Source organism: Galendromus occidentalis, unplaced genomic scaffold (assembly GCF_000255335.2).
Source record: "Galendromus occidentalis unplaced genomic scaffold, Mocc_1.1 scf7180000077116, whole genome shotgun sequence".
In the NCBI taxonomy this organism is placed as follows: Eukaryota; Metazoa; Arthropoda; class Arachnida; order Mesostigmata; family Phytoseiidae; genus Galendromus; species Galendromus occidentalis.
This window is the reverse complement of record NW_003805104.1, coordinates 508602-532646: the sequence shown is the minus strand read 5'-3', so window position 1 is coordinate 532646 and position 24045 is coordinate 508602. Positions and strand designations below refer to the sequence as shown.

General features: G+C 51.2%; 2 protein-coding genes across 2 annotated transcripts; one reads left to right on the top strand and one right to left on the bottom strand.

The window, feature by feature from the left end:
• Nucleotides 1-306: 306 nt before the first annotated feature.
• On the top strand, nt 307-22544 carry Ptp69D (Protein tyrosine phosphatase 69D). Its single transcript, XM_018638592.1, has 22 exons — nt 307-349; nt 455-751; nt 9684-10067; nt 10191-10484; nt 12776-13011; nt 13121-13190; nt 13318-13439; nt 16830-16934; nt 17101-17215; nt 17864-17963; nt 18202-18351; nt 18531-18780; nt 18881-19122; nt 19218-19354; nt 19649-19761; nt 19847-19937; nt 20061-20692; nt 20794-21037; nt 21149-21225; nt 21331-21594; nt 21782-22090; nt 22175-22544. Exons 1-22 carry the CDS (start codon nt 307-309, stop codon nt 22256-22258), a joined length of 4359 nt encoding a protein of 1452 aa, XP_018494108.1. The 3' UTR covers nt 22259-22544.
• LOC114828084 (adult-specific rigid cuticular protein 15.5) lies at nt 14158-15019 on the bottom strand. Its single transcript, XM_029110808.1, has 2 exons — nt 14918-15019; nt 14158-14732 (listed from the first exon to the last, which is right to left on the bottom strand). Exons 1-2 carry the CDS (start codon nt 15017-15019, stop codon nt 14367-14369), a joined length of 468 nt encoding a protein of 155 aa, XP_028966641.1. The 3' UTR covers nt 14158-14366.
• Nucleotides 22545-24045: the final 1501 nt, after the last annotated feature.

Sequence of the window (24045 nt, the reverse complement as noted above, 5' to 3'; positions counted from 1 at the left end):
ACGCGGGTTTGCCCACTCGCCGGAAGCTTCGTTCTAGTTCAGAGCGGTCAAGGAGCGAGCGAACGGATGGAGAGGGGGAGAAGAACGACCCGATCGTCAAGCCACGTCAAGTTTGAAGTCGCAAGGACAGCGGCAGCAGCAGCAGCAACGAAACGAGATTAGCTCCACCGAGGCGCCTGACGTCCTTCTTGGCAGAGGCTGGACATTACCTCTACATTCGGAAGGCTTGATTCGAAATAAAAGGAAATAAATGAGGTGTGGTGGGAAATTCAACGACAAATTATCGAGCGTTCCGTGGGAAAATACATGCCCTCATGGAGTCTCGCGGTCTCGAAATGGAGAGATCATGGTCCAGAATGACGGAAATATCCTAATCGATTCGAAATTGAATCACAAAACGATACTTGGCAAAGTCGAGCGGAACATATGACTTAATCTGCTTTATTGTTTTCAGATGCGCTGTCAATCGATATCGACAATGAAAATCCTCTACACGTGGCAAACTGTACTCCGGTAACGTTCGTCTGCCGATTGACAGACAAACAGGGATCAAATAAGACCGAGGTTTATTGGTCGTTTCGAGGAGAGAATGCCTCGAAGCTTCCCGGAGTGAACACCTCTTTCGACGGGGACATCGCTCAACTCCACATTCCTTGTCCCGAACGTAATTATACGGGAGTGTACCAGTGTCTCGCCGAAGAGAAGAACACTTCGATTATCTACAAGAAAGAGCTCAGTTTCAACGTTTATGGTGAGTAACAATAATAATAATAATAATAATAAAATCAATAGTACCAATTATTATAGCCCGTGGTGGCATTCATAATTTTCTCATTACCTAATTATTAATCATTGATTAATATCTCAATTTTTTTTTTTCAAATTCTCCTTCTCGTTGGAAACGAACGGGGAAAATTGTAACAAAAAAATTAATATAAAATTTTGTTCAATAATTAATAATCAATGAAAAATGATAAATGCTCAAAAACAGGGGTCCTAATAATCATAGTAGTACCTCTTGGCTGCTCCCGAAGCAGAGGAGACCTCATACGGGAATGCGCTGTACTCAGGAGGTCGTTCGCAGCCAACTAAGCCTGTCTCCTTGAATATTCCCGACTACCGCGCATTTAGGGCAAGAGGGAGAACCGTTCCAGGAGCTTTTACGCTTTTCACAGTTCGGGAAGCAGAACGAGAAACCGTGTGAGCGACGCGCTTTTGCCGGGAGATGTCGGAGAAGTCTCGGCACGCAGGCCCGAACATCGCATTCTACATCTTGTGGAAGAAAACCCGAAATAGAGATTGTCGAGTCTTCGAGAGAATGAACATTCAAACACCGTCGTAGTGAATCTGTATTCAAGCCCCGGATCCTCGGGGGAACTTGACATTCCGTGCTCAATAGAGCCGTAGCGCGAAGAACGTCATCGGGGTGAGCACAAAGCGTTCGAGCAAAAGAATGCGCGGCCGTCCCTCCTCCCACCCTCGGGCCAGCAGTAATGAGACGATGACTTTTTCAATGCGAAAAATTCAATCATCTCGATCATTTGCGGACGATTTGAGCTCAAATCGAGCTTGAAGGTAGAGCGATCGGTCGGTTCGTTGTACCAACCTACGTACGATCGGCCGAGCAAGCAAGCCAGCCAGCAACCGACGGAACGACCGAGCGCCCAGCCAAGCAAATACTCTCACCGCCAGCAAGCCATCTCCTCAGAGCGAATCAAGGAACGAACGAACATTGACACCCCTCGACCGGTTCCTCTAACCTCTCCCGGAGATACTCACAAAGACACACCGCAGCTTACTTAGTAGAGTGTGAACGAAGGTGTCGTGCACGGCACAACTTCCACGGTCTCCGTCCTCCAGCAGCGTCGGTCGTCGGGACCGCCTGCCCGCCGTTCCTCGGCAAGAAGTGAAATCTGAGCCATTGTTGCGGCTCAACTTTAAACGAATGAACAGCGGACTCGAGCCGGGCAAACGTGGCGAGAGAAAGCAAGACGGAGCTTTCTTTGCTGTGGGCGCCGCGTTCCGCTGATGATCTCTCGATGGGTAATTGTGCTACAAAAGCCGCCCCAGTCGATTAATCTTCTTCACTCAATCAGTAGCACCTCCCTCCGCCAGTGTCAAATACACCTCCGATTTTCTATCATAGAGTTGACGTTCAGAGCAGGAGAGCGAGACGGCTTTTGTCTTTTCTTCGCACGAACTCACTGTTATTCAAATCATTCCATCATTGTTCCAGCGGGCGCACTCCGCTCCCTCCCCCTCTTTGTCGACAAGGCGACTAGTGCGTTTCCATATTTTTCTTGAGTGGGGCACGCGGGGGCGAGCCAAATTAGCGATGGGGAGAGGGGGTCAAAATGAAGACGCGCCTCCTCGAGCTCTTTCTTCACCTTTCCCCCGATGTGGTGCCCTCTGTCTTCAAGCGCTACTCCCGGCGTAGGGATTTGGTTTTACATACGGCTTCTGCTACGATCGGAGACTCCTATCATTGTTTACCATCTGTCCTTGATGAATTCACAAGGAGGACGAATTCGCCCCCGTTTGGTTGAAGAACGAAGACCTCCTCGCGACACCGTTATTCGATCCGCAAATCTGTTTTGACTGCGCGGACTTCGTCTATCAGCGGATGCTTTCCATTAAGAACCCTCTGAATAAAAAAATTAGTAAAATGATTGGAAACTTCTCGATCATTGCACTGAACAATCGGAATCTGGCGTTGTCCTCCTCCTCCCCCAATTCTCATGCACAAGGTCGATGCGAATACATACCGGAAGGCTCTTTCTCAGAGGGCCATGAACTGCGCTGACGCAAGGAGCATCGTTCGTAGGCTCGCGCTCTTCACACTCGATCCACGGCGGAAAAGACGGAAAGAGACAGCGCAAGCGGCAGTTGTCGCCGTCATGGCTCTCGTTGCCGCTATCGTCGACATGCTCGTCTTCCTAGGAGATGCGCTGAGGAAGCACAATCCGAAAGAATGAGCCGAGCCAAGAGATGAGTTGATGTCTCACACTTAAATTATACCCCTCGTACACGTTCTCGTCGTTCTTCATCTCACTCCGGCCCATCCGCCTTCTCTCTCAGCGGAAATATGACCAGGATATTCGTTCCTCGTTCACTATGAAGATGTTGAGCGGTACGCGCTTAAGCGATCCGCCGGATCTTGAGGACGTCGAGCTCTTTCCTGGAAGTGTATATTCATATTTCTTAATCGAATTCATTCCTTCCTCCATGGTCCCCCTTTCGCATTCCTGAATTCTTTTCCATCGCTCTGTTTTGCACCGGAGACCTAGACTTGATTGTCTTTGCATCCACTGCCGCCTCCCTTGTGATCCTTTCTTTTCGAATTAGATGTCGGGATTCCTCGAGGAAACATCCGACGATGAGAGCCGCGTATCCTCAGTCAGGTTTTTCACAGAGCACGCAATTTCGAGCCGAGAAAAATTTCGAAACACGCATTCCACGACGACACGAGGAGCAAGCAGCTGTCGCGGGGAGCGAAACGACAAAAAAGAAACGAGTGAACTTTTCCGAGCGGGGAGCACGAGGGCGAAAATGAGAGCCTTACTCGGTCTCGGCCCGGGTGCAGGCGTCGCGTGGTCTCTCGCCCAGCTCTGCTCTTTCGAACTACTGGTCCACCTGTATCCTTGATGATGGATAATCCCCGAATCACGAGCTCGGGAAGATACTCGCACGACGATAGACGAACGTCGCGTTGGGGATTCGCGGATTCGTCGGCGACAAGAGCAGAATCCACGCTGCCTCCTGCGCGAGCACCGCGCAGTCGACTCCACGAGGAGAAATGCACCTCTTGCACAAAATGCGAGAGCCCCCAATGTGCGGGCACTCTTCGACAGACGGCAGCTCGAAGTACGCAGGCATTCCATAAACGTCGGGCGCCTCCTTGTATATTTTTTTTTGACAAATAATATTTAATGATACTTTAGAATAAAGCTCAAACACAAGGAGCCATGTTCGTGTCGCCAGAACTCGCAGCTTATCCCCAGTGAAACGTCCGGCAACAAGGGTCCCTCGGCCTCAATCGAAAATATTATTCATCGAAGGGAATTGAAAGTGTACCCTTAGTTTAAGAGTCAAGCCCTTCGACTGTTCTGTTCCCACTCTTCTCATCAGGTCATTCATCCGTGTTGACATCAGGCAGAGCGTCTTCGCATATTCATGCGTGTGCGCCGTCCATGGCTAGACGTTTGCCAAGATGTCGAGATGACGTTTGCCTGTTTTTCTGCCGCTAGGCTCGGCAGTCGGGTGATCGGTCGGTCGGTTGCTCGATCGCTCGCTTGCCTGCCATCCCTACCCCATGCGCGCTCTGACTGGTGGTTTGCCCGGCTACATATGTACATAATATGTACGACGCCGTCACCGCGGCAGCTGCTGCCGCATCTCGAGCCCGAAGAAGGTAGTTTCTCCCTCCGGGAAGATGCAACGTGCGGAGGAACAAGCGAGTGTGCCTTATGCTCGTTCCAGCTCACTTTGTCTGGCAGCTTTGATTTGGCCGCGGCTCAGTGACCAGCGTCCAGGCCACATTGTCCGCTCACTTTCGTTCCGGTTCGAGCAACGCAGAGGTGAAGTTTTTGCGGGCGGGGAAAGAGACGCCAGCTCAATATCCTACACGAAGTCACTTTTCTACCCTGCTGGGTCCGGATCAAGACGGTGCGGCGATAGCAGCGACGGCAAAACGGTCGAGCAAAAGAGCTTGCTAGCCATGTCTATCCCCGACTATCTAGCGGGCAAAAAAGAGGGAGCCTGGCTGCGTGGGCATCTCGGACGAAGATCGGCGTCTTGCGCCACGCGGAGCCGTCCGCTCACCGCAGCCAAGTGCTCGGGAGCTCCTCGATGCTCCACCGCGACCGAAACCACAACACTTCGGAGATTTCCTTCTGCACCGAAGGAGGGAGAATGAGGAGGACCAGTCCAAGGAAAGACGAGCGGAAGAAAACCTAAGGGAGGGCCATGGAACGAAAGCGCTCGCCGGGGAAAACAAAGCGGCTCATTGCCCAGAAAAGGCTGGACAAGGTATCACATTTATGAGAACGGAACAAAAAGTAGCGCAGCAAGCGTCCGCGAGGGACCGGCGCATAAGAATCACAACGACATTCGGAGCACATATTTTCCGCCCGCCGCTGCGTTGGCTTCAGTGTCCTTTTGGTAACTTGCCCCATGTCGGCTTGTGTTATGAGTATGTTTTCGTGTCCCTCTCACAGCCCGTGCTTCGTTCGTGTTAGTCAGTTCTTCAATTGATCGCGTCGATGTCGGCGGCTTACCATCCTCCGGGTATCGTAACGGCCGTTGGAGAGCGTCGATCCGCAGCTGCGGTGCCGGCCGGCTGGAAAGACGCACGGAAGTTGCCGTCGCCGCAACGCTCTGCCTTTTTTCCGTCAGCTCACTCTCACACTGGTGCTCTCGTTCGTCCCCTCGTCGGCAGGCCGAGCGGCCGGCCCGCTCGTTTGTTCGTTTCCTCCGTTGGGGGCGGGTTTCACATCCTGCAGCCGCCGCGGCAGCTCACCAGCCAGTCAGTCTGCAAGAGCCATCCTCGCATTCCAAACCATTACCCATTCTGAGTTTCTCGGCCCAGCGAGTGAGCGAGCGGACGGACGGACGTACGTACAGACGGATGTACAGGCCGAGCGACCGATGGACAGACATGAGGACGGACGGACGGACGGACGGTCGGTGCTTCCCTCGTTCTACGCAACTGTCGTTTTCTCCTTCGCTCCGCCGCCGGTTGGTTGGCTGCTCCTGCGACTTCTTGCAAACGGTGAAGTTTCGGAGAAATTTCCTCCTTCCCTTCCCAAAATCCGTCCGATTCTGACGCTTTCTCCCGTTTGCTGATGGAAGACAAGAGCCGGAAGCGCGACCTCATCTTGTTTTTCTTTCATGACCCACCTATACGATGTCCTTGGGTCAATCTCATCGAAAACTTTACAGTTCATAACTGCAGTGGGTGACTCCGTCAGATCTGCTTCCGATTGAGTGATGAATTCCCTACTCGATCGACCCCCCTAAGACTATCCAGAGAGATCCGTCTCAGCCGAGGAGAAACGTTTCGGATATTCGGTGAAACGTGGAGCGCAGTCGTGCGGTTCTCGGCCGAGGTTCCCCACAAACTATTTCATATGCAATCGTTCACCGAGACCGCCAAGAAGATCGGATACGGGAGACGGTGCGTGTATCGGTGGGGAAGCAATAAGCAAAGAAAGTATCTGCAAACATCTTGGAGAGGCATCTTCTGGCTGTGGCGCTATCTGCCGAAGCAAACGCTATGTGCAAACGAGCGATCTTTTATATTGGAGGAGACCTTTCCGTCGACCTCTTGCTTCATCGGTTGCTGACTGACTCGTCCCGGCGTCGCTCGACCGATACAGCGGCTGACGCCTCGCGAGCTATCCAGCTGTTGATTAGTCGGCGGGGATCTGCCTAATCATCGAGCTAGAGATGCGAAATTCTCGCCGAAGCCTAATCAGGCCTTTCTCCGATCGGTGGCTCGGTCGACGGATTCGCGACTGAACCAGGAGCCGAGCAAGCCTAAACATGTAGCTGTGTCACTCTTGCTAACAAGCAATTGTCTTCTTATTAGACGGACGACCCTTGCGACTGTCTGGGGGTTCTGTCCGACGGAGAGCACGCATCGAATGAGTGCAGTGAGGATTCGCTGTGAAGCAACGTCTCTCTCCAACCGATCGCCGCAATCGAATTCGAGTCATCATCCTTCAGCCTCTAGTGCGCTGATTTGCGGGAACGAATACGCGAGACACATACTGCCTATCCGTTCGACGAGAGTACAGTTTCAAGTCTCTGCTCGACCCTAAACTCGATCGATTCGACAAATCAATGAACGTTCCGTCACAAACATACAACCGCGAGGGGGGCCCGCCGAGGCAAGGAGGTACATTCATGAAAGCAGCCGGTAGAGGAATCACCAAGTCAGCGCAAGAGACGGAGGAACGAGGAGAATCGCTCAGTGTAGCAGACGGAAAGCTTTCCGCTCGTCTTATTGAAGAATGCCTCCCCATTGATTTCGAGATGTTCGCGGCGGAGGGGAAACGACGACAACGGATGCCACGATCCCCCGTGATGATGCTTCCGCTACTCGGATGCTTGCAAAGCTTCCTGAGCGATTGACGTTCCATGCTCCAGGAAAATATGATTGCTGACGAACGACACACAAGGTAGAGACAACTCAGACGACGGCAACAATCTAGGTACAAGTCTGTGATGTATCCTCGCATTCGATCCGTGGGGACTCGAACGGGGATCGTTTGCTTTTTACCGCTCAGCCGTTCGATTCTCCGTTCGTTATTTCGGAGCACTCGGGCTCCGACCCGGACCGCATGGGGACGCTCCTGAAACTTCGGGTTGCGCTACCCGTTTTTCCGGATTGTCTGTCCATGCCTTGCACTGGAACGCAGCTCGTGACGAAAAAACACTGGATGATATTTAGGAATGAGGCGACTCGGAATAAAGTTAGAATCTGGAATCGTCTTTCATGAAACTCTGAGGCAAAAAACGCGGGAACTGTGAACGCACGTCTCCGTAGGCATCGGATCGTCGAAGCACGACCGCTCGAGCGAGAGCGAAAAACTGCTGCAAGAGGCGAGGGGTTTAAATCTCTGTCATATCAGACGAGCTCAGGAAGTAGAGCTTGTCATTACAACATGCGGCGAGAGCTGTAGAGCACTCAGCGGTCTGGAGCTGGCTCTCAGCAGGAGCACTTGCTCTATTCTTCTCCTCCAAGCCGTTCCATCCAGGCTGCATCTCTTCTTGACATTTTGCATGGAATAATAGCATACGTAGTGCGCTGGGCATAGCCTCAAAGAAGAAGCGCTGAAACTGCAGCTGCGAGAGCTCCCCTGTTTCGCACGCTTTGAAGACACGCTGCGGGATCTTGCCGGATTCTTGATCACTTGCCCGACACACATGCACAAAAGTAAAACCTCTCTACGTGTCTCTTCTTTCGCTTGTGCTCCCGCAGCAGTAGCGGCGCAGACGGGAGCTCGAATAAAGAAATCAGTCACTCCATTGTGTATGAAGACACAACGCTCAAACAGAAGAGGTGGTCGAGTAGGCGGGCCGGGAAAGAAGAGAGGACGAGGACGGAGGGAAGTAAGACGACCCCGCGGCCCACTTAACGAGGCCGTATTTAGTTGGGGACAATCAAATTAGCGCGCATCCTGGAAATTCCATTGGTCGCGATGCGAAGTTTTTGCAAGTGCCTCGGGATGGACCCGTAAGAGCGCCGATTCGTCGGATTAGAATAGCCCCGTGAGGACTCGACTCTGGGACGGAAATTTCGTAGACGATCCTGTCCTGATGGGCAGGACCTCTTGATTTGAAATCCAGGAGATTCATGAATAACTCATTTCGGGGAACTCGAGCGACCGAGGAATCTTCCGTGAGCCTCGAGAGAATTTCCGGGAATTTCGACGGATCGTCTTCGAAATCAAAGCGAGAACAAAGGTTGAATCACGATATTCCAATGCATAATTCATCGAGCGACAGAGAACGTGTTGATGCGTCGGGGGAACTCCGCGTTCAGCCAGTTTCAGATACATGCCAACAAGGACGTCTTTTGATCTCCATAGCAACAAATGGATTTTCTTTCCCCGAGAACGAGAGCGAGACGCCTCGAAGTCTATTCAGAATATTTCTGTATGGTCCAAGGAACCCCGCGAGTGATCTACTTCCGCGAAAGTTCTTATCTCTGAAAAAGTTCCCCCTCGCCCTGTCTGACGCTTCTCTCAACGGTCGCCATCTGAAATACATACACAGGTACCATCGCCGCTCATCGAGCTAATTCTTCGACATTTTCTGAGATTTTCCGAGCCGCCGAGTGTGCACGACTGTCCGATCTCCGTCGGCGGGACGGGACAAAAGGCGACGGGAGGGACTCGAGAAGAAAGCAGCCGCGAGGCGCTCCAATGTGATCTCCAGACACCTCGACCTCCCCCCTGGACCGGGAGTTGGCCGACACGTGCTAACAATTAGGTCGGAGCGCCGTGCTTTCGACGATTCAGAGGGCGTCCATGGAAGACTCTTCCTTCCTTTGAGGGGTCTGATTGACTTCTTGATCGGCACTTTTTTCTGGTCTGGACCGACCGGGACGCGTTTCTTCTGACTTCTGACCAAGTCCGAAGGAGCGATTCCCAGTAGGGAAAGGTTCGGAGAGCTCGGAATCTTCGGGCCATCTATTCGGCTTCCGAGAGGTCTCGCTCAGCTATCGACAGAGGAATGAACACGCTGTGCTCTCGGAGGACCAGCCACATCGGAGGGCTGTAAATTCAATAAATGATGTAGGATCAATGAGGAGATGACGCTCCCGCCAAACGCAAAACTCCGTTTCATCTATGAATGAATTGTCGTCAAAACCTTTTTTCTGGACGCGCAGGATGCCCTCTTCCACTGCCAGAGGCGTATATAGCACGTTTTTGGGGAAGGGGGAGGGGGAAGCAATGACTCTTCGGGGGGAGGCAGAATGATGATCCCCATAGAGTTGCATGTACGAGGCGATGTTCCGGGGGATGGGGGGCACGGTCCCCTCGGCCCCGCCCTAATGTACGATGCTGCCCACTGCATCGAAGAGTCCTTCCTCCGTGACACAGAAAAGCAATATGAGACGTTATGGAAAAAAATCAAAAGCACGTTCCCATCTCACATTCTTCAATTTTTTCCAGTTCCCGTGAGCGTGGATGTTTCGTCTGATTTCGACGAGCCTCCCCTACACGGAAATGTCACGTTGACGTGCCGAGTGACCGCATGGCCCCACAGTATCTACCTTGCGTGGTCTCGAGGTCCCTTGCCATCGAATTCGAGTAATTCATGGTGGTCGACACAGGGACGCAATGAGACTGATACATCCGCCAACAACATCTGGAACCTCACCAATGACACTCACGCACAGAGTGTGAGCAACGCGACTCAAGTAGACGAGGTGACAAGTGTCAGCACTCTCGTCCTAGAGGACCTTTCTCGCTTTCAAAATGCCACGTACTTCTGCTATGCGTACAACTCGCAGAACAATATGACCGCCATGTCGTCACATCATGTGCAAGTGATTGGTGAGCGATCGATTCGAGCGAACATAAAACACAGATGTCATATATCATGTGTATGATTGTCCATAACCTCGTACGCCCTCGGCCATAAGCGAGGCAGAATCTCATCAAGCTCTACATTTCCAGAGCCCCCCGAACTCGGTTTCGGCAAGGTGACAGCAGAGGACTCGCGTACTGTCAAGCTGAAATGGCAAGTGAAATTCCCCAACAATCAGCCTGTGGCCCGCTATCACCTGCAAGTGAAAAACTACAGTGCGGAGGTCGATTGGCTGGACGTTCACAACGCCATTCCCGCTAACACGACTACGTACACCGTCGGATACCTCGCTCCTGGAGTCACCTACGGCTTCAGAGTGGCCGGGGTTAACAACGTCGGTGTAGGAGAATGGATCGCACGAAACATCACCATGCCTCCCGATGGTAAGGAAATCCAGAGAAATCCCTTTCTCCTGCCAGCCGCCTCCAGTGAATCCATTAGTTAGCCGGTCCATAGGCACAAGATTCGCCGCCGACGTCGTCGTTGTGACCGTCCGTATCGCTCTTACTTCCAATCGCGAATGCCATTCGGAATACAGTGCGCGGATAGAACCCTTATCTAATACGGAGCTTTGGTCTTAATTGTTCGATTTCCCATGAGCTCTCCCACAATGAAATGCATAGCTATGCCACCGCTAAGAGGAATTGAATTCCTGATCTACGACACGGCTCCGTCGGACTGGCGTTCCTCCCCCAATCTTGCAATCTCGTCTCTTTCATTCGCCCACCGAGGTATTGAGCGCAAGCCCACCGGCTCGCTCGCTCGTTCGTTCGTTCATTCATTCATACATTGAGCGTTCTCCGTGTCCGCCGGATTGACCGGTCGGCCGCCCGATCGGCTCGCCATACACTGAGGAGGGCAAAATACACTTCTGTGATTCAGGAGGCCAAGCGATCCTCTCGAAGCCATCGTGTGAGAACCATAGATTTATCGCTTCCGAAGTGACATGTCCTCCGGCATTAGCTGGAATAATTACATAGGCGAGGGTCCCTGATTTTGTGAACTAGAGTTTGTGACTTGCCTTTCGGCGGACCCCTTCCATCACGGGAATCGTCCAGAATATCCCCGGTCACGATGGAAATCCGCTTTTCGACTCCGTTGCGATACGGGGAAACCGAGAGAGGATCAGCTGCCCCGCCGAATCCGGTTCGATCTTCTCCAATCCCGCTGAGGGAAGTCTGAGCTCCCGAACACTTCGGTCGTCGATTCGATGACCGAGGTTTCGCGCATTGCAGTGGATTTCGGTTATTTGTCCGCGAGCCCGAATCCCCACCAGAGGCTTCGGGGACATACTAGGCCGAACACCATCGCCCATAGCCGGACTGGAACTAGCTTTCTTTCGTCTAGGGTTGACGTTTGGCTAATGAAGGTTTAGCATCTGAGAAGCTCGACGCGCTTACCAGCCGACCAACACGCCACTTCGGGTGAAAGTCGAGTAAAGGACAATATATGCGAGCTCACTCCGCGGCGATAGCCCGCGGGCCTTGTTTGCGGAGCGGAGAGCGAGCTACCGAAAACGCCCGTGCTGTCGATGAAGTTTCTCGTCGGTGCATGGATTTGTGTCCGGAGGGCGTATCTTGCCGCAAGCGGAGGCGTCGAAATTAGTCGTGCAATCGACGAGCGTTAGCCACCTGTGACGGACTGACGGACTGACGGACTGACGGACTGACGGACTGACGGACTGACGGACTGACGGACTGACGGACTGACGGACTGACGGACTGACGGACTGACGGACTGACGGACTGACGGACTGACGGACTGACGGACTGACGGACTGACGGACTGACGGACTGACGGACTGACGGACTGACGGACTGACGGACTCACTGTACAAACGCACTCCAGTCTCCCGTCTTTTATTGACCAATAAGGCACTGGCGGCGGGCACGTACGTCCGGAGGTGTAAAGAAGTACGATGCCAAGAATAGGAGAACAGAACAGCGGCGCCGGCGCGGCGGTTGCAGAGAAATCACTTGTAATCGGATACGAACGTCTGAATTGCTCGAGGAACGAAGTTCATTCCGCACGCTCCAATCTGGCCGGGGATAATGAGGAACGTGCACCGAGCCGCTGTTCTGCTCCCGCGTGGACGTTCATACCTTCTCTCCCGGTCATATTACCTCATTATATGGCGTGTAGAGCTTGGCCGCTGTTTCTGCCACGGTCGGCGTCGCCAAGTCGCCTTCGCGGACCAAAGGAGATTCGCTCGTCGCCATGAGCAATCCACTGCTAACTACGCGATGCGTGTCAAAAGACTGACCCGGGCTCGTTCGCTCGTTTGACCAATCAACTGATTGCCTTAGCGACTGCTTTAACGAGTACCCACTCGAGTGAGTGAATAAGAGAGAGGCTTGTCATCGCTCGCGTGGTGGCCAATTACATCACGTCATCAGGAACAGAGACAGGAATGTCAGTGTCTTCTGACATGATGATATCTGCCGAGAGTTCTTCGAGCTGAATAGCTCGAGGGGTCGAACTCCCCCGCCGGCTCTCGAGGCAAAACCATGTGATGATCATAGCGGGATCGAGCGATCCTTGCGGACTCCGAATGAAGTTGGACGGGAATCCACCGCTCTATGTAGATGCCTCAAAGGGGCGGTCGGCCTTTGAGGGTAGATCGAGAGATCGCTCCCGGAAAATAACTAAACTTGGGTGTGTCGTTCCTTTGCAGTTCCTCCAAAGATCAATCAAGTACACCTGCTGGCCACGACAAACAATACCCTCGTATTTGCGTGGCAGAGACCGCCCCATAATAACGGGGCAAATATTTCGCAATACAACTTTGAGCTACTCCACGACTCACAACTGCACGAAAACCGAACGATGCCAGCGAACGAGAACAGCACGAGATCCAACTACATGTTCGTCTACGTGGGACTGACGCCCGGCGACTCATATTCGTTTCAGGTTGGTTGTCACTAAATTCTTCTCAGCCGAGGCGTCAATATTCTTATCTCTCCGATAGCACGGGAGCGTGGGGAATGCTCGGAGTAAGGTCGCCTTATCTGCTTTCTAGGTCAGAGCTTGCAACGCGATCGGATGCGGAAACTGGTCGGACCAGCTAGAAGCCAATACTTCAGACGGAAGTGAGTATAGTGCGCGCCGCCATTGATTTCCTCGGAGCTTGTTCCAGAATATATTGCTCCAATATCGACTCTCGAAGCCTGGAAAATTCATTTTGTCCAAGCATCATATACATCTCCGAATTCACAGCCGCCGGAGCTCCCGAGGATGTTCAGATGCTGTGCTTCTCTAACGATGATCGTACGATCACATATACCTTGGTGACATGGAAAGCACCGAAAGAAGCTCGTGGTACCATCCAAGGATACAACGTGAGTACCGGCCCCGGTCCTCGTATGTAGCTTGAGAGGATCCGACGGAATGATGATCGGGAGGCCAACTTACTTAGCGACGATAATACGGTGTTGAGTATCATCTTGTGGGAAATCGATAACCCCCTCGAGAATTCGAATGTCCGGCCCTCCTTGACGGGGATGGATACAGGATACTGGGAGCCTTGAGCGACAACAGTTTGGGAAAGTCGGGTGCGGTGGGAGCATCGATGCTGCTTAAAAGTTGCCCACCCCGAGCATTTGTTAGTGTCGGAGGCAATTACCATGAGAGATTGCGTGGCTCAACTATTCGCGTAAAACATTCACTGGCGCAACCAGGTGGCTTTCGCGGATCTTATCGCTTCATGCACCTGAAGACGTACGGCAGATCGAACATTCGCGCCCGATTGATAGCTCGGGTTTTCGGCCTAGTCACAGTGAGACCTGCCTACCACTATCTTTTTTTCACCCCCGATGATTCCAGAAACTGAACTTTCCCGAATTAGCGAGCGCAACCTGCCGACTCTGCATTCCCGTCTGCCGACGAACTGTTTCCTTTCGATGAGCACGATACGAGCGAAGGGTTGCTGATTCTCTCACCGAGTTGCAGGATCAGGAACCTTGCCAAGAAGATTCTCATGACTCATGAGACCTTTTCTGTTCTCGAAAATGTTCGAATCCACAAGTACAGACGAAGGATCGAAGCGAAGTTTTCGGTAAAATGTACACAAGTTTTTTCTTATTCAGTACGAAAGGAATCGACTGACCCATCGATCTGACTCCGGAATTAGATAAGAGGTTCTTCTACAGAAATTGTACAGGGGCTGAACAGAGACAGGTGTCCGAATGGGTAGGGGGAGCAATGAGTCATTGCGGGAATATTTGGTGATTGAGCAGATTTCCAGGAAGCTTTCGGGGGGAGTACGTCTAGTAGTGTCCGTAGCCGTATCCATAACCGTTTCCGTGTCCGTAGCCATGGCCGTAAGCGACCGGAGCGGCGTAGCTGGCGTGGGCAACAACGGGAGCGGCGGCGATGGTCTTCACAACAGGGGCGAGGCCGGGGGTCACGATGGAGGTGGCGGCAGCGGCGGCCGGAGCGGTTCCAGGCTCGTTGGTCTTGATGGCAGCGCGGAAACCAAGTCCATCAGCCACATACTCGACGTGTCGCTGTCTTCCATCGATGTCGTTCAGACCGTAGGCACCGACAACAACTCCCTTAGTTCCAGCTTCCGAACGGAAAGATCCTCCGGTGGTGTGCTGCTCCTTGTAGCTGAACTTGTAGTTTCCAAGTCCCTGTCGTAGGAAAAATGGTGCTCTAACGTCACTGTTTAAAGGGAATCCGGTCGGGACCACGAAAATGCGTTCTCCCCTTGAGATCGGTCGGGCAGGATCCGGGAAGTCCGATGGCGAAGCGCCGATCGTGCCCCAAGCGGTATCGGACGGTGAATATCAAGACAGCGGACAGCACTTTGACTTACGTCTTCGGAGCGGGAGGAGACGGAGGATCCGGCCTCGTGGCCTCCGAGGAGACCAGCCTGCGCGGTGGCAGCTGCGATAGCAAGAACGATGAAGGCCTTCATGATTCTTTGTCTCTGAGTTCGCTTGAATGGTTCTCTGATACGCGCACGTCTCTTTATAGTTAGGACGACGTCTCGATTTTGTGCCCCCTCTCTCGTTTTTCGCCCACCCAGAAATGAATAGCCAGCGAACACTGACTCTCTTTCTATCGGCCTGGCAACATTCCACATGCTCGATAAAGCCGTTAAGTGACCAGTATGATTCTGGCGTGCCTTCTCTCGAGAAGTCAAACCAGCCTGAGAATCAGCTTCCGTCGATTCGGAAAATTAGTCATTCCAACATCGGTCGGATTCCACTCCTTCCAATATCTTAACATATTTGAATCGGAGACAGTTCGGTTCCGATAACGGAGCTCGGTCCCATCCGGAAATCGACTCACAAAAGAATCGGGGGAGCCGGGCGGAATCAGCTGGTTTTTTTTTTCGATATCGAACCGCACTATGAATTCATGATCGTCCAGAATTTCCGATCAGAGAACGCCACGCACAGTAAAATTCCCCCGGTTGGGGTCCGAAGAAAACCGAGCTTTCGATCTCCGGAGCTGTGGAGAGATCTTCCACCGTAAGTTTCGCTCCGCTCATCAGTGTGACGAAACCAGAATTCGAAATCAAGACGAGCACCGGTTGCGATCTTATTGTCCTGGCCGGGAGATGCCAAATCTAATTGCTAGAAGTTTCATTCTGCGTGAGGAACGCTGAGGGCGTCGGCAACCTTGGACTGGTTAAAGCGCTTCTATTACCCAACGAACGTTCTTTTTCTGGACGACATGTATTTTTCTGTCGGTCTTCACTGATAACTTGGCTACACCTCTTCGTGCTTCTCATTCTGATGGTCAACTGCTCTGGCCGACATGTTAGTAAAATCCGCGAGTGTCCTTTTAACGACTTTCGTTCTTTTCTCACGAGGAAGCACGAGGCCTTATTGTTGTCAACAGTGATCGAATCCCGCGGGGAAGAGTCATGAACTTTTCTAGCGTAATGATAGTGATTCGAGCGTCGGTCATCGCCTCCGATGATGATCATATATGAGGGATTGGTGGGTGGTCCGGAAGTTCTCGAGGCATCAATTATTATGAGCACGTGTTCCAGCCCCTTCGGCGGAGCAACTCAAAAAACAAACAATGAAAGTGGTTCGAGTTCACCACCAGGGAAGACTCGGCGAAGAACTTCGCTTTCGCATGCCGATAGGAAGACGTAGCCCAAGAGGAACAAAGTTTCTGATCTCCGGATTCCATAATCGAGATGATACCTCATTGCATTAAAGTACCAACATACTTACATATGTATATGTTTTTGCCGGGCCGACTGCGTGTCTTCAGTGTAAACGTTCGAATCTCGTGGTGGCCAAGGGATGTGGGAAGCTTTGTGTAACTGAGCATCTGCCGGAAGCCACTGCGAGCCACTCGCACATCTATTGTTCAAATAGGTCTCTTCCATGAACGTATTGGCTCATAGACTGACCTAAAAATTCGGATCTGGCTCCGGACGGCCGATTATTGCTTAATCATTATTTCCAGCAGGGCCTGCTGGTAATTCCGCTGAAGCCAGGTGCACGAGTATGTTCCGCTGCTCGAATAGGGGCAAAAATTGTTTTCGTTCCGCATACATGCCTCTAACTCGGTGGTAGTGCCAGATATAGGGGTGACCAGAGCGTTGAGTACGGAATGAATGGATCTTTCATCCTACGCGACCTTGACTTTTGGAGATCGGAAGTTGCACAGAATGGGAAATCAGAATACTCTAGTCGGAAAGTTCCTCTGGTGATTCAAGGGAAAATATTGTCCCACTGAAAACGAGTTTCCCCTCTTTACAGATAACATTTGAGGGCAACGCGGTGTTCCGCCGCGAAACGGGAGCGTACGAAACGGAAAAAGTTATCGAATCCCATGAAGTGAACGCAACGACCGTCCAATTTCGGGTATTTTCTCCATTCATCACGATAAAATACATATGCTGTCACGCAGGGTCCGAGATCCCAGTCTAAAAATTTTCCACCTCCGGGTCGAACTTCCATTTCGGCGAAGCGTCCGGATAGATGGATTTCCTGGCGAGAGGAATTCATTGATTTCCCTTCGGTCTTCCAGGCTCCTGTCAAACCCCATACTAATTACACAGTGAGGGTTTGCACCGTCAATAGAGCCGGATGTGGAAATCTCAGCGGTGTGAGCGCCAGGAGTGCTTGCGTGTCGCCACCCATCGGTGAGATAATCGAATCAGGAATCTTTCAATCGAGTTCTCCTACAAGTGAATACACGTCCTTCAGATTTTCCAAGTGCACGTGGTTTTTCCCCGACGGGGCTGAATCGTTCGGGCCGAACTCGCAAAAATCTCTGCCTGGACTCCAGAGTGTGAACGGGGCGGGAAACCAGTGGCGTACCAAGGGGGGGGGGGCCAAGGGGGCCAGTCGGCCCCCCGAAAATTCCTTTTGCGTAATGCAGGAGTACAGGGTACCTCATCATTTTGGATCTCTGGCCCCCCGAAAACCTAGTCTGCCCCCCCCCAAAAAAAAATCCTGGGAACGCTCCTGCGGGAAACTAGGATCCAAGGGAAACGTCGAAACTCGACTTGGACGGTCGGGAAAATCATGATTCGACTCGACTTCCGAGACAGAGCTCTCGGTCGAGCTCCGTAGGGCGCACCGGGAGGTTCACGACAACCAACGGGAATCAGTCTCTCTGGGAGGGCAACCGTATGCTGCGGAAGAGGAACTTTGCCCAAGATTCAATATCGCTTCGCCAATTCCGAATTCTTAAGCCACCCGTGGAGAGACTATTTCACAATTGGAATCCGTGAAGCGTGATCCAACTTTATGAATTATCGTGACGGTTGAGCGTCTTCATATTTCAGCGCCTCCATCTCTCCCCCGGTACACCCTGGAACGAACGGACCACGACAAACAACTCAAGCTCCGCATGGTTCGGATATCGGAGCGAGCGGCTGATGTTTTGTGAGTGTACACCGACTCGAGCGATGATTCTCCCGAACGAGCATCTCGATTTGCGAGAAGTCTCCTTCGACTTCCTATCACTCGAGCCTAATAGCGCGGGGTGGAAAAAACTCCAATTCGAGACTCTAGTCCCGTCAAGTTTTCTCGAAGAACTTTCCACGATCATGATCGCTCCCGACACGGAGCGAGAAAATCACGCGCAGAAGGAAGGCAAGCTGAACGAATCATTGTCTTCCAGATGTTATCGGATAATTTTGATAAAACTCCCGACTGGCGACGTCTTCCGGCTGCTACCGAGAGACAAGTCAGAATTGAATATAACTTCTTGGGAAGCCGTTCATCGGACGGGATCAGACATAGGCGCATACGTTGCCGAAGCGATCCCAAGGTATGCTCCGAGCCGGACAGGAACAATCTCAGAGATGGATAAAAGAAACGATATGTATGATCCGGAATCGCTTCAAAATCAAAAGCCCTATACCGCAAAGGAAAGAGAGTACATATGCAGTCTCGGAATCTCAACAAGAGGTCGACCTATTCATAAGCCGATTCCTTTTCCCTTCGCAGCGATGATCTACCGGAAGAAGTTCAACTCGGCGACTTACAAGGTTTTCATTGTGATTCTGCTCTGCTAGCCAAGCAGCCACCCCGCCAGAAAAACATTTCGGTTGAGAAGAATTCTCAAGAGAACAGCGATGAGCAGCAGAAGATTATGATGCAAACGATCGACGATATTAGTAATCGGCGCCGGAAGAGGACATTGCTTAGATTAAGTCGGGAGTCTTCGGGAGACCAGAGAGCTACAAATTTTTATCAGGTACCTGCGTACATGGATCCTTTGCCGCGAAGCTCATCGAAACAGCTTTGATGCGTCTTGATCTCGGAGAAACTAATAATTTTCCCATGGCCATTCTCAGGGCAGGGAGATCTACGATGGAGCACTCTCTTCGAAAACAAATTATTCGGGATTTGTAGAAGTCCACGTCAGAGGCGAGAACGGAACTGTCCTGTCACAACAGAGTCCATACTTCGATCCTGTTGAAACGGGCGCAGATCGAACTGCCATCGTCTCCGAAGGCCCCGCAGCTCTCGTTGCTACTTTATTCTCTGGCGTTTTACTCGTCGTGCTCATGATCCTTGTGTTCGTCTGCCTGATCAGGTCAGCGGAGATGACAAATATGTTCCGTGAGCTGATTTCCGACTCTATTCTAGTCGGGCATTCAGATAGAGCTAATTCGATCCTTCATTCCACAGGAAGAAGAGTCTCAAATTTTACACAGACCCAGGTGAGGAACTGCTGGACAACGACAGGCACTTTTACGCCGAATTGAGACTCTCCACTCTTCTGCGTCATGTGTTCCTCAAACCGATGCCGCTGAACATTATCAGTAGTAAGAGCCATCCACGGAAGTCTCTGTCCTTTCCTCTCTCTATCCTCGGTGATGGCTGCCCCTCTCTGAAGTCCAATCACGATCTCCCGAGGCTTCGAGACTTCGATCGATACCAGTTACTAGAAGAAGTCTCTACCTAACGACTCCGACTCAAACTAACAACGTCGATGATCGCGCTGAAATTCGTGTCGAAACAGCTGATTCGAATGTCTCGAACAGAGGCTGACGGATTTCAATGTCATCTGCGTAATTGTACATCTTGGCTCACGATAACGAGAGAACTTTTCGTTCCAGCGAGTGTCAAAGAAAGTCTACCGAGTGTGATGCCGATAAAAGCCCACAACCTCCCCGAAGCTGTATTAAAGAGGCAGGCACAAGGAGATTTCTTGTTCAATGCTGAATTCGAGGTGAGATCGGGGGCACGAGACATCGATTCCGAATTGGCAACATGCTCGTTCCGCTCGTCCAGTAAGACGCTCTTTCGGTTTACAGTTGATTCCCGATAAGTTCAAAGATAGGACAACGTTCACGGCAGATGCGCCGGAGAACGCCTTCAAGAATCAATATCCTGATCACGTAGCATGTAAGTTCCGAGACCACGAAATTACGAATTTCTTCCTGATGTTCTTGACGGTATCTTGACTGTTGTTGAAGTCTGGATTTCATTGCTCACGATGTTCTCTTTTCCCCTGCGTGTGTTCCACAGACGACCAGACCCGAGTCAAACTGACTCCGATCGACGGGGTGGTCGGATCCGACTACATCAATGCGAGCATCGTGGAAGGCTACCGAAATAAGAAAAGCTATATTTGCGCCCAAGGACCTATAGACAAGACAGTATACGATTTTTGGAAAATGGTCTGGGAGCAAAGTGTTACTGTGATTGTTATGCTAAGCGGCGTCGAGGAATACGGCAAACAAAGATGCTCGTCGTACTGGGCCGATCTGGGCGCCAAAGAAATCGAGAAGGAGTTCATCGTCGGTGTGCTCGCAGTCAGGCACTACGCCGACTTCAAAGTTCGGAAATTTATTGTAAATCGTATTTCCGGGGGAGTCACGGAAGAACGGGAGATACTCCACTTCCAATACATGACGTGGGGAGACTTTTTGGTGCCCGAGCGGCCCACCTGGGTGATGCGTTTTGTCAAACGAGTCAATGAGCACTTCGTTCCGGACCGGGGGCCTTTGCTCGTGCACTGCTCCACCGGGTCGGGTAGAACGGGTACTTTCGTCGCAATCGATATGCTACTCGACGATCTTGATGGTAGCGACCAGGTTGACATCTTCAGTTGTGTGTCCTATCTACGTCATCACAGAATGCGTGTCGTGCAGACCTCGGTGAGCTCATTCTCTTACTGGTCGTTCGCCCTTGCGTGTTGAATCAATAACGCCCCATCGTAGCGATGATTGCATCCCAATCATTCCGACGATTCTTGCAGAAACAATACAAATTCATATATCGAGCGCTGATGGAACACGCTCAGTTCGGTGACACCGAGATAGAAATCGGCCACCTCCGCGACCACTACCTTCAGCTGAAAGAGAAGACAAATCTCGAGGGAAAGGACGGACTAGCGATGGAATTCGAGAAACTTCAGGAGGTCATCGAGGAGCCTCAGCCCTGTAAAGCGGGGCAGTCCGAAGTACACGCATCCAAAAACAGATATAATTTCATATTGCCCTGTAAGTCTGACCCACTTTCGATGCTCCGATGTAGGAATTGAAGAGATTAGGAACCCATGATTTCATCTGATGCGTACGGCCACCATTTTATCGTGAGATAATGATTTTCAGACGATCATAATCGGCTCGTCCTGCCGGAATCGCCGTCGAGGAAAAATTCCTCCTACATAAATGCGTCTTTCATACAGGTTTGTGCGGCGGCGCATGAAGAATACTCAGAGCCCATTCCGTGGTAAAAATAGTCGAATAACAAGGAAGCTCCATCGATTCTAAGTCTGGTGACTGAATTTCAGGGATTCGACAGATCGATGACATTCATAGTCACGCAAGATCCACTGGATACGACGGTCGTAGATTTCTGGAGAATGATCGTGGAACACGGTGTATCCACGATTGTGATGCTCAGTGAGTTGGGTTGTTCACCTACTCAAACCAAATGCCATCCATATTGGCCCGTCAATTCGGAGCTGATATGTGAATACGTGAAGGTCAAATTCATCAAGGAAGAAGCCAATGATTTCTACATCCGGAGAGATTTCGAAATCTTCAACACTAAAGTGAGTTATAGATGTGGAAGGAGTCATGGAGTCTATATCCCTTGCATGATGTTCCCTCGAGTTTTTTTCGTGATCGATCATTATCATCATCAAAAGGGAAAACCCGATCGTTCGAGCCGAATTGAAAGGAATCCGGACAAAAAAACTGCGAGAGGCACCCCAGACTCAGAGTCTCCGTTTCTTACAGACCCAAGAAGGTCATCAAGTCACGCAATTCCAACACAAGGGCTGGATTGGGCAAATTGATTATGATTCGTGCATCTCGATCCTTGCTGTGATTGACGCGGCCCAGATGAGTAGGGCTACAGCTCTCACTCTCAGGCCAGTCCGGGAAGTCGGTCCCATCGTTATCCATTGCAGCGGCGGCGGCGACCGCTCTTCAGTATTCGTCTCGCTGTTCGAACTTATCCAGCAGCTAAGGGCAGAGGAGCGGGTGGACGTATTCCAGACAACGAGGCATATTCGCTCACAAAGACCTTGTATGCTACAAACAGCGGTAAGTTGCACCATACGATCGTCGCCATACCCTTGCCCCGGATGTCGGAGCTGACGAGATACTACCTTGTCTCCTCTTCCACAGAATCAGTATGAATTCTTGTACAGAGGCCTTTTAACCTACATTGAGACTCATCAACTGTGCGACATGGCGGACACGCAACTCTGAGGGTGGGCTAACCTAGGATGTTCAAATCAAGGCGGACCTCTGCAGACGGAACAAACGTTTGTGCCTACTCTGGCTCTCAGTGAAGCCTATTGTACCCTGGAGGTGACAGATCAATTGAGCTCGACGATATACAATCAGTGCCCTCCTGTTATCCGGCCTTCACCCCTCCCGTCGTATTTGGTTCAAGAGATGAGGGATTCTCCTTCGCCTTCTTCTCTTTCGACTTTCTCAACGACGATCTCCCCGTCGTCATCAAGTGCTACCTGAGAGCTCGATGCAAGAAATACGGAATTTCCTCTTACTACTTACTGCGCTTGTACGAAGTCTTCTGTTTCCGGAGGTTTGACGTCACCTAAGGCTTATGTATCGTAGCTCATCCGATCCGTACTTTGAGTATTACATTTTTTCATTTCGAATATGGATCTGTCAAATGGGCAGCATTAAGGCATCTGTTGAATATTTACGCGATTTCTGCAGCCTCCGAATTCTGTTGTTACGTGGAGGCTGATCTCATGAGTGAATAATTCATCCATCTGCTATAAGAGGGGAATGATGGAGATATCGCAAAACAGATCGAGGGAAGACGAGTCGGATCGTCCGTGTTTCACCAACCAGGGGAATGACTTCCACAGAACTCAAGCTCAAATTTTCTACACACATAAGTAGCGTAGTGTTACAAAGACCGTCTCGAATGACAGGAAAGGGACACAACAGGAGCTCATTTCCGATTCATCATAGAATAATTGCTGATGTTGTTAAAATGTATTCTGTTTGCAATAACAACCGATTTTAAAACAACTGTCCGTTCGTTGGAGCCGGTCGCATTTGTATCGATGGGTATTCCAAACAGTGGGTTTTGTCACGCAAGAGAAGACATACGCGGATGTCCTGTAAATTGGAAAGATGGAATTTCCCTTCTGCGGTCTTTTGTTGACGTCAGAATCGGATGGACAACTAGATCACGCAAATTCTGTGTCAGGACGTGAGATGCTCTTCCGACGTGAGGTTTCCTTTCGAAAGCTTCGCTCCCCGATTGGAACTACTTCAAAGAGCGTCGAGGATGGCCAAGTCATGATAATGATGGGACTCTGAGACTAGCCGAGCTTCAGAGTTGTGTACAGTGTAAAATCGAGATACTCGAGAATCGACGAGAATAGCTATTCGACTTCGGAGTGAGCCATGGGAGATTCTGTTGTTCAATCGCCTCGCAGCTCGTCGGCGGCCGATCATCGACTGAGGATTCGAGCACGTCCGGAATGAGCAAAAAACGAATAAAGTGTCTTACGTGATCCTGTTCTGAACTCGTTGATGGAGTTTTCATTTCCCTCAAACAACCCGGCGGAATAGAGATGTCCGCGGGGTTCATCTCAGAACTTCCCCATTCAGGACCCTTTCACGCATGGATATCCTCAGAAGACCTCAGCCCAAGAAGACACCAGGACGGATACCTCCCGGCACCCGGCCCGGCTCACACGAACAGAGGAAAACCACCGATCAATCTCTCCCTGTGGAGAACAGAACCCGCACCTAGAGCAACCAACGACACCTACGATTCTCTGCCCTGAAACTTGCTCCTCAAGGAGATCTCAGCACAAAAATTGATCCCTCGAGTTCTGGGCGACGCGACGCCTAGGGAGGGATATCCGAATCGAGATTTTTGATTACCCACTTCCTCGGTCTCCCTCTCTTCCGAATTTTCGAGAGCAGATTTGCCTTCGACTTCCCTCCTCCTCACTATAAGAAGCCTCCTGCACGCGCCACAGTTGTCAAGCTTTCTTCTTCAGATT

Bases quoted from the DNA above. Each gene is read 5' to 3' on its own strand.
- Ptp69D (XM_018638592.1), top strand. From the start codon at position 307: ATGCCCTCATGGAGTCTCGCGGTCTCGAAATGGAGAGATCATG. The intron at 10,485-12,775 runs GTAAGGAAATCC...GTTCCTTTGCAG, and splicing joins CATCACCATGCCTCCCGATG to TTCCTCCAAAGATCAATCAA. The intron at 13,440-16,829 runs GTGAGTACCGGC...CCCTCTTTACAG, and splicing joins GTACCATCCAAGGATACAAC to ATAACATTTGAGGGCAACGC.
- LOC114828084 (XM_029110808.1), bottom strand. From the start codon at position 15,019: ATGAAGGCCTTCATCGTTCTTGCTATCGCAGCTGCCACCGCGCAGGCT. The intron at 14,733-14,917 runs GTAAGTCAAAGT...TTCCTACGACAG, and splicing joins TCTCCTCCCGCTCCGAAGAC to GGACTTGGAAACTACAAGTT.